The 13,964-nt window shown below is 38.9% G+C and overlaps 1 protein-coding gene across 1 annotated transcript in view; it reads right to left on the bottom strand.

Moving 5' to 3' along the window:
- Positions 1–13,964, bottom strand: part of MAN2A1 (mannosidase alpha class 2A member 1) — a 90,752-nt gene that overhangs the window by 52,026 nt on the left and 24,762 nt on the right. The window contains exons 3-8 of the mRNA XM_048503361.1: positions 13,260–13,404; positions 10,780–10,951; positions 7,926–8,053; positions 5,862–6,035; positions 3,171–3,357; positions 317–494 (exon numbers count right to left, since the gene is read on the bottom strand). Coding sequence (XP_048359318.1) covers positions 317–494; positions 3,171–3,357; positions 5,862–6,035; positions 7,926–8,053; positions 10,780–10,951; positions 13,260–13,404 — 984 coding nt within the window. The remainder of the gene's footprint in view (positions 1–316; positions 495–3,170; positions 3,358–5,861; positions 6,036–7,925; positions 8,054–10,779; positions 10,952–13,259; positions 13,405–13,964) is intronic.

Genomic DNA, 13,964 nt, shown 5'->3' with positions numbered 1-13,964 from the left:
GAAGCAAGGCTACTATAACATGCTGCCCATGACTTTCCTCTGTGTTTTTTTCAGGAATCCACTTCAGCGAAAGATGCTATCTAAATGCAGAGATTATGCCAAAGGTTTTAAGACCACTGATTGTCAACTGTGGTGTTTAAGACTTGGGGAGAACTTCTGAATAAGATTGCGGTAACTTGCGGCAGTCATTATAGATTTCTTTCCACAAGACCCTTTCTTTCTTTAAAAATTTATTAATTAAAAAATGAGATTGAAAGCACTGAAATCAGAAAGAGGTTGGCTTAGTACCACCAAATCTTTATTTCAGCAAAGTTACCTTAACGTGCAGCTCAGGGTGTGAATTCATATAGTCAAAAAGCTTCTGATAATTTTGGTACTGTTGATCCCATTCAGTACTTTCAGTGTAGCGGAAATCATCTCCTAATGGAATCAACAAAACTTTGGTACGAAAGAGCTTTGACTTCTTCCTGTATTGATCTAATATCATCCATGCCCTTAAAAAAAACACACACTATGTGAACCAGTATCCCAGAATAATCACCTTCATCTAGTGTTGTACAGTTCTATTTTAGTGGACTGCATTCTGATTTAAGCCAGAGTCAAAATCTGCCACAAAAGGCATATTTTTGAGCTTGCTTTGTTCCTTCTTCTCTTCTTTCCCACTCACACCATGATTAAGGATTCTTTAATTGATATAAACTCCAGGGATCTCTGGTATCCAAATCAAGGTACCTGTGTGAATCACACTTCGTTTACTGCCCACTAAACAGATGTCTGCATTCATATGTCACAAGGAACTGGAACTTGTTTCAATCCAAAAACCCTAAGCCATATCCATGTAGCCCAGAAGATGAGGCTAATTTTATGTAAGTCCCAGTGTGACAAAAACAACTTACATTCAAGGATGTGTCTACAGTACAACAATCTTATTATTGTTGTGCTTCAATCAATATGAGCAACATCAAATATAGTATATCTGCAAGATGAGCTGTTGATTTTAAATTGAATTTATTTACAAAATCCATGCCAAAGAAAATGTAACATACACAGCAGAACTTTGCAGCATCCTAGGCTGTTACTCAAACATTAAGTGAAAAAGAAACTTTATACTAACTGCTCAGCTCATCTACAGATGGAGCTATTCATAATATAGATATGCTATAAATCTCCACACATTTTATTCACATCTCCCAGAAATCACATACAATTTTTTTTCTCCAAATTTGGCATAGGTACAGGATTTTTTTTAGGGTTGTCCATACAAACCAAGCTGACCCATACTTGTGACGTAGTCTATATAAAAAGGGCAAGCAGTTGAATTATTAAAACACAGTTTTTAGTCTCTGGCAAATGCCTACTAAAATGCAAAATTCTTCTCCCCACAAAAAGCAGCTGACTGAGTATTATACATATTTAACAAAGACAGTTGTTTAAAATTTTTGTAGGTCAAAATTATAAATCATCTAAATCAGGAGATAAGACTGTTTCTGTTGTCATATACTGTTGTTGCTAGAATTTGCACATATTTTCAAATTTATAAGAGTTATCCATTTTACATAGAGACAGTCATACTCAGTTTCAGTGCTCATTTAGAAAACAACTGAAAGGCAGTGGTAGCAATATCTTACATCACTGCTCAAAGGAAATAACACCCATCTGGTCGTGTCAAGCAGCATAAACCTTTCTTCAAGTAACGGGTCCAAAGGACTGAGAGACTTGGAAGGTTTCCCATTGTGAGACTCTTTCTCCAAGCCACCTGCTAGACCAGTGGTGGCGAACCTTTGGCACTCCAGATGTAATGGACTACAATTCCCATCAGCCGTGTCAGCATGGCCAACTGTAGTCCAGAACATCTAGAGTCCCAAAGGTTCGCCACCACGGTGCTAGGCCATAAGCTGCACTCCAGATTTCTGTGCCTGGTTTTTGGCCTGTCTAAACAAAAGAAATACAGAACCCCTATCTTATCAAAAGTATACTGTTCAAAAACACTTGGTATTGGTAAAGCTTTCTACAGATATACTAACTTCATATATACAGTAGTTTGAATATAATTCACTGCCATAATAATGATTACATACACAATTCTATATACAATGGAATAATCTTTAACACAACCTTACTATTATGTTTGTTATATTCACAGATTTTGTTGGTTAAGAAAACAAAACAAAGTGTTTGCACTGCTTGTGTACACAAATCAAGAGTCTCTGACAAGGTCAGTCCAGCATACAGGCTCACCCTAATCCCCGGGCCCCAAAATGGTGAATCTGGAAGCTGTTGTAAGACTTCTCAGAGGACACATGGGGCTAGGGAAGGGGCAGCCCTTTATTGCCTAATCCAATGTGGGTCTGAGTTCATGGAGCAATGGCCTTGGGGCTTAATGACCTAATGCAATAATTAATGACCTGGCACCGCTGGAGGAGATCAAGATTCAAATTAGGATTTACATTGCCATTATAAACCCACCCCTGCTGCCAGGATGACCTCCAATAATTAGCAGACTAGGACTGGCACCAAGGCCCAGCCCCAAAATCAGGAAAGAAAGACACCAGAGTAATGATTGAATTATTCACATCTGGGCTGTTATCTGGCTGGAACTATTAGCAGTTGTACCAGGCTTGCCATGTTGGTATGCAACTAACAAATGGCATACTGTTCAAAAACACTTGGTATAGGTAAACTGTTGTTGCTAGAATTTGCAAATGCCTACTAAATCTAATTGGTCTCTCATCCTAAATCATCCTTTGAGAGAGAACAGGAAAGATGATATAGAGTTGTGTATGTAATCTTTATTATGTCAGTGAACAATATTCAAATACTGTATACATGATGTTAATATATCTGTAGAGAGCTTTACTAATACTTTACCAATACAATAAACTTCTGATAAAAGTGATACTGTACTTCTTTTTAGACATTTATTCTTCCGCTCCCCTTCTATACTGTGTTGGTTTTTGGCCTGGGCAGAATTAAACACCCCTGAGCAATGTTTCTTCCAGTTCAAAGTTAAAGTAAGTCCCTTTTTATGCAACATACGAGGGCAGAGGAGTCAGACAAGTATTATAAGAATGCTAAACTTTTTTCTACCATTATCAATTGTTCTCATTTTAAACTAAAAGTTTCCAAGTTACATAAGTTTGGCTTTGGAATTAATACCATAATGCATTTACCTGTGCTGAATGTTTCCAGAATGAATGGCTTCAGGAGGAACTCTCCAGGGACAATTGACTCTGCCACCAGGTAAACGCTTAAAATCAAACTGGCAGCAGATTTTAGGATCTGGTCCACAAGTATGAGGAACATCGTAGCTATAAAAAGGCATCATGTGGCACAGTATATCTGTACTGGAGCCTGAATCTAAATTTTTAAAATATCAAAATTAAGATGAAGAACAGAAATATTATAGATTGTCCTAGATGGAGATTATTTACTGACAAGTTTAACTTTAACCAGTTCATGGAAGCTGCATTCAAAAATCCATGGTGAGTACAAACATGTCTGGTTTTCTGAGCTGGCACAGTCCTTCCCTTGCAGAGCACAAATGAAAGCTTCCCGGTCTGAAAATCCCTCTTGCACACTCCAATGGCATCCAAATGTAAGGTACATAGGAGTATCTTCCCACAAATGAACATTCTGTGGGGTATGGCTGAAAGCTTGAGAAATCCAGGCTTTGGACTATGCATAAGGGATAGAGAAAGGGAGGAACTAGAGGGTGGGGGTAGAAAGCAGGACATTTGTGGAGCAGAGCCAGAACTCTAACCAATATCAGCAATTAGCTCACTTACACTTTCTTTACTTTTCATACTACAGCCACAATTCAAGAGACTGAATGTGTGAAGTATGTAACCCCCACCAGGGTTTGCCAACAATAAGAAATGATTTACCTATTCCTCCATCATAAGACACCATAAGCCATCATAAGCATATATTCATACCATACTTCCTGATCAATTAGCAGCTATAACTGCCTGTCACGTCCAGCCTCCCAGTATACATCACAAGAGGCTGACAATAACTGCCAAGACCTCACCATTTTGAAAACCATTCACACTATATTGCATCTCAAGAAGCTCCCATTACCTGAGCTACTTAACCAAATGTCATTTGCCACTTATCAGTCCCGTGCATTTCAAAATTAACTAGAAATAAAATTGCACGCGAGTAAAGCATACAGCAGAAAACTTTGATTAAATATGGCGAGAAGTCCCAGAAGGGCTAAACTCAATACAGAACCAACTAAAATATGATTAATAAATTGTGAGAATCAGAGCTGCATAACCCCATAGCTTCAAAAACAACCACAATCTGAAAGCACCCTCTTAACCTAATTACTCATGTGCACAGAAGTCAACCTGCTATCATAAAGATTTCCAAAGATGCTAACTCAAGAAAAAGCACTTTAAAAGTCATTCTGTACTTGACCTTTTCCACACTGAGTCTTACATTCAGTAGTCAGAAAAAAAATCAATGGATGCAATCCTTATTCTCTCCTTTATCCAACTTCCAGCCTTCTACAGGCAACACATACCTATTCTGCTGACTTTCCTTCAAATCTTCTATTGTAACATCTCTTTATTATTATTAATTCTGTTCACTCCCTATAATATACCAATATAATTTACAAAACCATCCAGGATTTCTTGTAAGTATTCATTTCTGGAAATTATTTAGACCAGTGATCTTTAGCCATTCCAAATTAGGACACACCTTAATTCCCAGGTGGCAGCATAAGACCCCCGAGAATTTTAAGCATGTGACAGAAAGTCTCATGAAGAAGATGGGGATCAAGAAGTATGACACTATCAGTTGTCTAGACCAGGACCATGGGCAACAGAGCCCAGGAAGTACAAATGGAGTACCAGTGATACACTGTAGTGGAGAGTTAACGGGCATCCTCTTTACCATTCGATGCCTTAACTTTACCACCTGTTGTTTCTCTCCCAAAAAGAGATAGAATGTAAAGTGTCCTTGCTCTCTAAACATGCAGCCTAACAGCAAATTCTTGTAAAATGCAGTCAAACTTCTGCCTTATGCTGTATTTTTCTGAATTGTTTTACTTTTGAAAATGAGTTGTTCATTTTTTTATTACTGCCTTTTACAGATTTTGTACATGGTGAAAGTTTTACAGTTTTAGGCTACTGTTGCTGGTATTTTGTGCATTTTTTAAAAAAGTGTTTTTATTTTGTATATTTAGATTTTAAATTTTGCAAGTGACCCTGAATTCTTTTGCTGGACTGCAAAACATAAATATTTAACTAATAAATACAAACTACAATCATAACATGCATAAAATCTAAAACAATTTAAAAAATCTAAAACCAGAGATAATCATTTTTTCTTCAAATGCCTTCTAAAATAAAAAGTGTTGACACAAAAAGATCTGGAAAAAGGCCAGGCTTAGCTCCTGGAAGAGTAGGATCCACAATTCAGGGGCATTTGAAGAAGATCTTCATGCAATTTCTCACCAAAGCCCCCTCATATGATTTCGGAGAATAGGTAGATAGCTACAGGTTGAGTCAGCTCTACAGAATGTCTTGTAATGGTCCCATCTGGATATTGCCAGGACATGCTCAACAGTGGCCAGGTCGGCCTTCCCCAGAAGTGAGTACCATGCAACTAGTAGACATGATTAAAATATGAAAAAAAAGTTCTACACCATCTCTACTACCTGTTTGTATAGAAACAGAGAATAGTTCAGAAGCTTCCCTTCCCCCTACCCCAGCCTATAAACCAACTATTTCAGGAGAAATAATATTTCATGTAGAACAGGCAGTCCTACTGATCCACATTACTTCTGTTTCGAGTAGATTAACACATCACAAGGTTCTGACACAAGATCATGCAAAAAACAAAATACACACCCCAGTTTTGTCTCCAAAAAAACTCTAGTGTCTTGTGGGCTGAAAAATACTTTTTAATTGAATAATGGACCCTCTGTATAAGCATATTGGAAAATCCAGCACGTTTCAGAAGATAAGCCATAGTTGGTGAATGCCCAAATGGATCAATTGCCCAGCCAGATTTTGGTTTTACTCCTGACAAAAAGAATAAATGGGTTAAAAATAATACATTTCCACAGTACACCAGCATAAAGATTGCTGAATAAACATCATACCATGGAGTCACATACCATTAGACATCGGAGGGCCATTCCCAGAATAGAAAATACTGACTTGGACTGATCAATGGTCTGATTCAGTCTTAGGCAATTTCATGACTGGTATCATTAACAATATTAGTCTGATCTAAGATAAAATCTGAGTGTTTTCATACTAAGATTCGCTTTTATTATAGTGGTTTAATGACATGTTACCTATAAAACTGTGGAATCCCCTTGTCTGTCCCTCTACCACTGACTTCTTATAGTTGATGAAGACTTTTTTGTTTGTCTGGAATCCTCTTATTGACCTTCCTTCCTATTTGTTTTAACTGCTGTTTGTTTATAAAACATAATAAAACAGACACACACACACACACTTGCTGATTGTTTATTAAAACATAATAAAACACACACACACACACACACCAGAACAGCAGCATAAAGCTTGTTTAGTTAATATTGAATACTGGTAGCTATGGACGGCACAGTGAGTGGTGTGTGCTGTCACATCAACAGCAACATCTGAAGGGCTTAGGCCCGTGATGGCGAACCTATGGCACGCATGCCACACATGACACGTGGAGGTCTCTCACCGGTCACGCGAGTGCCCGGATCTCCCCCTCCCCCGAGCAGGTCGCCACCGCCATTCCCCCTCTGCCCAAGGGAAAAGGAAGCCACCTTCTCCCTTGGGCAGAGGGGGAATGGCGGCGGCGACCTGCTCGGGGCAGCCTGCTCTCGCAGCGCGGGAGCCCGCAGCACAGATCAGGGAACCCCCTCTGCCCGAGGGAGAAGGTGCTTGCCTTTTCCCTCCGGCAGAGGGGGAATGGCAGCGGCGTTGCCCTGCTCGGGGCCGCCTGCTCTTGCGTTGCAGGAGCAGGCGGCCTCGAGCAGGGAACCCCCTCTGCCCCAGGGAGATGGTGGCTGCTTTCTCCCTTGGGCAGAGGGGGAAACGGCGGTGGCGACCTGCTCGGTGGCCTCCACCGCTCCAGCCTGGGTGTTTTTTTAACCCCAAACAAATGCAGAGGCTGGAGTTTCCCTCTCTCTCTGAGAAGAAAAGCTGGAGCCCACTTTTCTCTGAGAGGCTACCTTTCAGAGAGAGAGAGTGGAGCTCCAGACTCCTTTGATCCATCCACCCCACACCCCCATCAAGCTTTCTCTGCCCATGGATCACAGGGTCCATGGGCAGTGACAGCTTTCCCATCCACCACCACCACCCCTCAATCCCCAAGGTTTCATGGATCACAGGGTCCATGGCCTGCATCTGTGTCTGGCATCTTCAGAGGTATATCACAGAGAGAAGTCACAGAGTGTATCACAGTGTGTAACAGACTTCCCTCTGTGATACACTTCTGAAGGTGCCAGACCCAGTTGCAGGTGAAATGTTAGGAGTAAGATCCACCAGACCATGGCCACACAGCCCGGAAAACCCACCAGAACCTGAAAAACCTCAGTATTCAGGTTAAATTGCCGTATTGGCACTTCACGATAAATAAGTGGGTTTAGAGTTGCAGTTTGGGCACTCGGTCTCGAAAAGGTTCGCCATCACTGGCTTAGACATTACTCCATCAGTAAGTGCTACTGAAAATAATGGAGACTAATTGGGTGGAAAGGTGGGATACAAATGTTTTAAACACAATCTTTGATGAGAAAACCAACAGTTCCATAAATAAACACATGGGATTTCTACCATACCTGTAAAACTTTATTGCAGCTTTGCAATATGAAATTAAAAATAACACAATTGGTAATATAGCTTACTTCCTAAAATATTAAACAGCAGAGCTAATAAAAACAAATGTATGATACAACACTGGCATATACCCACCTAGTGCCTTCTCTAGCCACTGATGTCCTTCTATCATCTGATCAATTATAGCAAAATAATGGGGAGAAGCTTCATCAGGCATGACCCAGCCTCCTGTTACTATTTCGAACTGCCCATCTTTTATTAACCTGAAAAACACATGTACTGACATTTTATTTACATACGTAACTCTCTCTAAACACACACACTTTTAAAAATGTTGAGAATGACTAGCTTCAAACAATGTTAGGAAAGGTTGTTCCACTGTCAAAAGAGAAGTATTTTAACCACTTGCAGCTTCTGTGGAAACACATTAGAAAAGCTAGTTAAACTCAAACTTAGATGCTTAATAAAAATACCACGCTCAGATGGGGAAAAAAGGTAATGTAGACAGAAGCCAATGCACTTTATTGCTTTAAAATATAAAAGCTTATTAACTTCTATCCTGCTAAAGAACACTTGAATAAATCTAAAACACACATTCCACTTTATAGCTTGAGTGGCAATATAGTCAAAATATGAATATTTTAATTCTTTCAGCCTGACACTTCCAAAGAATGTATAGGTCTAACTCGCATGCCTTAATCAATGCCAAAAGGTTCGAAATGCCAATCATTATGAGGGTGTTACATATCATACCAGTATTAAAGCAGACATGCTCTGCCACGTATTAGTATATTTTCTGTCATTAAGCATAAAATCATGTAAACTGACAACAGAACCGCTCTTAGCCACTACAACCATGTTGGCACCATTCAAGCCTGTCCTTTCTTTTCTACTTGCACAAGGACTTCTGTTCCCTTTCACATAGTTAGAAGGATAAGAATTTGGATTTGTACCCTGCTTTCTCGCCTGTAAGAAGTCTCAAAGAAGCTCTCAAACTCCTCCCCTTCTTCTCCCCAAAACAGAAATCTTGTGAGGTAGGTGGGGCTGAGAGAGTTCTTGGAGAACTATGACTAGCACAAGGTCACCCAGCAGGCCTCATGTAGGAGCACAGAAACAAATCCAGCTCACCAGATAAAAGTTTGCTGCTCATGTGGAAGAATGAGTTCTCCAGATTACAGTTCACCGGTCTTAACCACTACACCAGTGGTGGCAAACCTATGGCACTCCAGATGTTCATGGACTACAATTGGCCATGCTGGCAGGGGCTGATGAGAATTGTAGTCCATGAACATCTGGAGTGCCATAGGTTCGGCACCACGGCACTATACCATGCTGGCTGAATCTGGTGGCTGTAACAAGAATAAGGTGTTCCCAGATCTTAGAGAGCTTTAAGTAAGAATTGGACAACATATACTCACACATCTACGTGTGACAGATGAATTATACACATACAATGCATTTCAAGCACATCGGCCAATTAAAAGGGACTATTACCATTTTATTCTCTTTCTGATTGACTGCTGCTGGAAACAGAATACAGATATAGACAGATCAGCCTTGTCCAGAAAAGTAGTTATTATGCACTTACTCGTATTGTATCATTCACTACAGGAAAAATAACTGAACATTATGAATAGATTCCATTAGAAATATACATAATCTAGTGCCAACTTCATAAGCACATCAGGAAGATCTCAGCGTAAGAAGGTCCAATCAGGTTGATTATGTATTAAATCCATGAAGGAAAATGTTGCATATTTATGTTCTACTACAATATTATTAATATATTGCAGTATTGATGCTAGAAGCTAGAAGCAACCTCTTTTTTGAAGGGCAAAGAAAGAATGGGATTAACTGTTGATCTGTATGCTTTATGTCAGTCAAGCAAAACAAAGTTAATTTGTTTCTCCTTGTGGAGGTAGATAGCACAGGATTTTACATAGTAATTTCATTTTCACATGGCAGCCTATTTATACTTTCTAATTCTATGACTTAGTTATGCTGTCAATTAGCTTTACGAACTGACCAACTTGACTTGCACATGAGCAAATAAAGCCTTCCTGACCCAGCCCTCAGTGAGTGACAAGCACTTCAGATGTTTTGTGTCAACAGCTTGCAACAAACATCAAAAAATATCATTACTATCTCGTTTCAGAAATAACATCACAACTAATGCAATATAAATTAGTGACAAACACATGAAGCACTGATGTAAAAGAATGTTATGATTTTAAGTATTTAAGGAGCCCAAAAATAAAAAGTACTTTATACTCAGAATTAATACAGGGTACAGGTTAACACCATGACATACAATTAAAAAAGTGAACTACCCAGTAGTTAGAATGTGGATAGCATAGCCGAGGCATGTACAAATAAAGCTGAAAATATTAAAGGGTGCTGAAGAGATCAGGATCTGAACTCATGTTGCCCTCAAGTGCCAGTATTTTTGCAAATGTAAAAAAAATAAGCAGATTGTGTCTGAAATCTCAGAAACTACTTCAGACCCTGATGGCAATTTGCTTAATCTCTTTATTTTTCTGCTCCCGCAATCACCACATGGAGGAAGGAGAACTTGCTGCTAGTAGAGAAATCTAGATTTAGCTGTCACAGCATGATCCCCACTGTAGGGAGAAATTGGTCTAATTTAATAGTTTTTGGAGTAGGTGAACACTGACAGCACCAAGCCTCAAGAGATGGCTCAATAACCACCTTGATGAAAAAAGGTTTTATTTGTTTGTTTTCAGTGGTAACCAAGGAGATCCCTTTATATGAGAATGGCCCTTCTAGGCACTTCACATTTCTGATATTAACTGTTCAAGCTTATAGAATCTGGAAGTTTCTTTAAACAAAAGGAGTATCACCAAAGTGTACAGGGAAGAATGAAGTACAAACTTAGCTATTCAGCACTTTCACAAATAATTAGTACTTGGCTCTAATATTCTTCACACTAAACTGCAGAGATACATGTAATAAAGTCAGTAATTCATACCTTTTCACAGCATCTTTCTTTTGGCTATCTATTCCATCCCACCACTTTGAAAAATACGAAATTTCAGACCACATAAATTTCCTCCCTTTGTCCTCCTGCAGCTTTATAACCATGTTATTGAGAATATGCTGTGTCTGATCTCTGAAATAGTCATCAAATGTCTTCAGCCAACCTAAATTAATGATAAGAACGAATCACCATACAATTTTTCCACCAAAGCAGTTACCATAGTCCGTTAAGTGACTGTCATTCTACTGGGCCAAGTTGATAACTCTGAGTGGGATCGAAAAGTCCCGCAGTGTGAATCTGTGCAGCATTCCCTTGTATGAAACACATCTCTTCCACCAAAGCAGGGCTCCTTGTCCCAACCAGAAGGCTCCACTGTTAGCCTTTGGATTCATCCCCCAGGACTTCAATAAAATCCACTCTGAAAGAGTTTTCAACAGATGTAAGATGCATTTTAACATTTCCAAAGCCAAGTCTGCATTGTTAATATTAACTAGGGATCTGCACGCATATTTGGCATCTTAAAAAAATGCAACAAAATGCCCTTATAACAAAAATTAACAGAACTAATATCTGCTCATTTTCACAATTCTGATACTTGGATGACTTGTTTAAGGGGTTCAAATTCAGAAGGAACTTAGAATATTTCCAAAAGATCCTGAAGATGAAACTGATGGGAACCTTTCCCAGTCAGCAGGTTAAAAAAAATCTTGCTTTTTTCTCTATTAAATTATTTCAACAGCATTGCACTGGCTTCGAGACATATGAGCAGTGGCTACCCAGATTTTAATTCTGCTAGTGCTACTTAAAGACCCTGATTTTACAGATGCTTTCTGCTACTTTGCAAACAGGACAGTTACTGTGTGGTTGACAGTGTCACTGATTTTTGGCTTATCATAGTGTATGAACCAGTGTTGCAATTTCATGCATGTGAAGTTCCAGTTCTTGTTAGGGGGGAATTTGTGTGCTACATATGCAACTCTATCTCTGAAGGCAGAAACAGACATGACGAACCTCGTAGACTTCCATCAGTCTACTGGAAAATTGCACATGCAGAGATGGTTTGAAATGGAACTGTACAGAAAAAGAGATTTGATTCTTCAGTTCCACCAATCATAGCAAGCCTCCCTATATTACTGTTGGTATTTTTAAAGAGAGAAATGATCTAATATTTAAGAAATATTCTTCTTCAAAAAAACTAACAATAAAATACCTTCTTCCTTTCCTGAATATTCCCAATCCAAATCATACATGCATACTCAATATACTTTTTATAGGCTGATAGAAATCTGTGGACTTCATCACGTATGTCTGATCCTAACTACTTTAGTGTCACTGCCTTGTCTGCTAGTTTTTTGTTTTGTTTTCTGCAGTGCACACAAATTGTGAACTCCTGAGAGTTATTCATATTAGCACACACACATTACTCATCAATTTAATGCCTTGTGACATTCACTGTAATGAAACTGAAGTATTAACCTGGTCTTTGCTTTTCAACAAGCATTCACACTCACCATCTCAACAATGAATGATAAAATGAACAAGACAAAAGGATTTGTGCTGAAGCAAAGGTAGCTCCGCTATGCTACCTGCATTTCTAGGGTACCAAACGCCTTCCACTCTGCCCCTTCTATAATGCTATCTGCCTTCTCTGTATTGCTGCATGTCTTTCTTACACTGGTCACTGAGCAATTTTTCCTGGCAGAAGGTTTTTTATCCAGTCAATATTCTCCCATTCAGTTCTCAACTGAGACAACTGAGCATTTTGATTAGAAGAGACTAGACATCTGGAATGGCACATTCAGAATCATCCAGCCCCCTTTTTAGATACATAGCACCTTTCCTTTATATGTACTGCTATGTGAGTTGATTTAAAAGGTTAAAAGATTTAAATGTTTAAAAGCTTTACATGATGCCTCCTCTGTTTTCTATGATTGCCAAATGTCTGCCCCGGCAAGAAAAAAAATTAATTGCCTCTTTTTATCCTGTCTGAGATTTGCTAAAAAGAATCCTTTGGGTTATGAGTACAAACCCAGAACGTATAATCAGACAGAAAACAAAGAAATTACAACCTAACTGTATGTATTGCTCACTAAAATGAATGGGAAACAAGAGATGAATGAATACAGTGCCAAAACATCAACAAATATTTTTTGTAAATAAAAACAAAAAGTTGTACACTCCTAATAACAGCATCCTGCATTGTGTGGGACCACCAGATGTTGCAATACTGTTGAAGTCAAATAATGTGTGACAGAGGAGTGAGGGCCATGAAGACTTAAGAAATGAGACAGATGGATTCCCAAATATTAAGCTAGTTATTATAATAAATATCAAGATTATCACATAGAGAATGAATGCCCCAGGACTGAAAAAAATAGAGGCAAGAGCTTCATACCTGAAGCAGATCCTTATTTTCTGAAACAATAACTACACAAAAGAAATTTTCAAATCCCTCTGAAATGGCATTTTACCTGGATCATTATGTGAGTGGGGCAAAACAAAAACTTGAAGAGGTTCATTATCCCATTCATGTTCATCATATGTAATGTCAAATCCTTGTTTCCAAACTCCACCATCTGGATTATCGAAAGGAAGAATATCATAGACTTCTGCCATCTAAAAAAGGATAAAGGAAACAGGCAAGAAGAGGTCACAAAATAGATGAAGAACGTGGTTCTGCACTTCCTCAGAAATAACTAAGGTAGTAGTAACAGTTGTATGCTAGCATAGTCCAGCCAAAGCCTCACAGACAACTTTCAATGTTCAAAAAATATGAATATTGGTTAAGGTTATTTACATTCAAACTGAAACTTGCACATTGCTTATTTATTAGCAATCCACTATACAACTCTATTTTAAGCACATATAAATAAGAATGCATGATCTGGAGGGGGAGCAACCACATACACATATATGTGAATCATTCAGCTTTTCAAAATTGTAATGGAGTAGCACTGTGTAGTGGTTAAGTGCAGCAGACTCTAATCTGCAGAATCAGTTTTGATTCCCCTCTCCTCCATATGAAGCCTGCTAGGTGGCCTTGGTCTACTCACAATACTCTCAGAGAGCTCTCAGTCCCACATGCCTCACAAGGTTCTGTTGGGGAGAAGGAAGGGAAAGCAATAGTAAGCCACTTTGAGGCTCCTTATGGAAGAGAAAAAGTGGGATGTAAATAA

The sequence above is a fragment of the Sphaerodactylus townsendi genome, linkage group LG07 (genome assembly GCF_021028975.2).
Source record: "Sphaerodactylus townsendi isolate TG3544 linkage group LG07, MPM_Stown_v2.3, whole genome shotgun sequence".
Lineage (NCBI taxonomy): Eukaryota > Metazoa > Chordata > Lepidosauria > Squamata > Sphaerodactylidae > Sphaerodactylus > Sphaerodactylus townsendi.
Note: the sequence above shows the minus strand (reverse complement) of the source record. Positions and strands in the feature narration are given on the sequence as shown.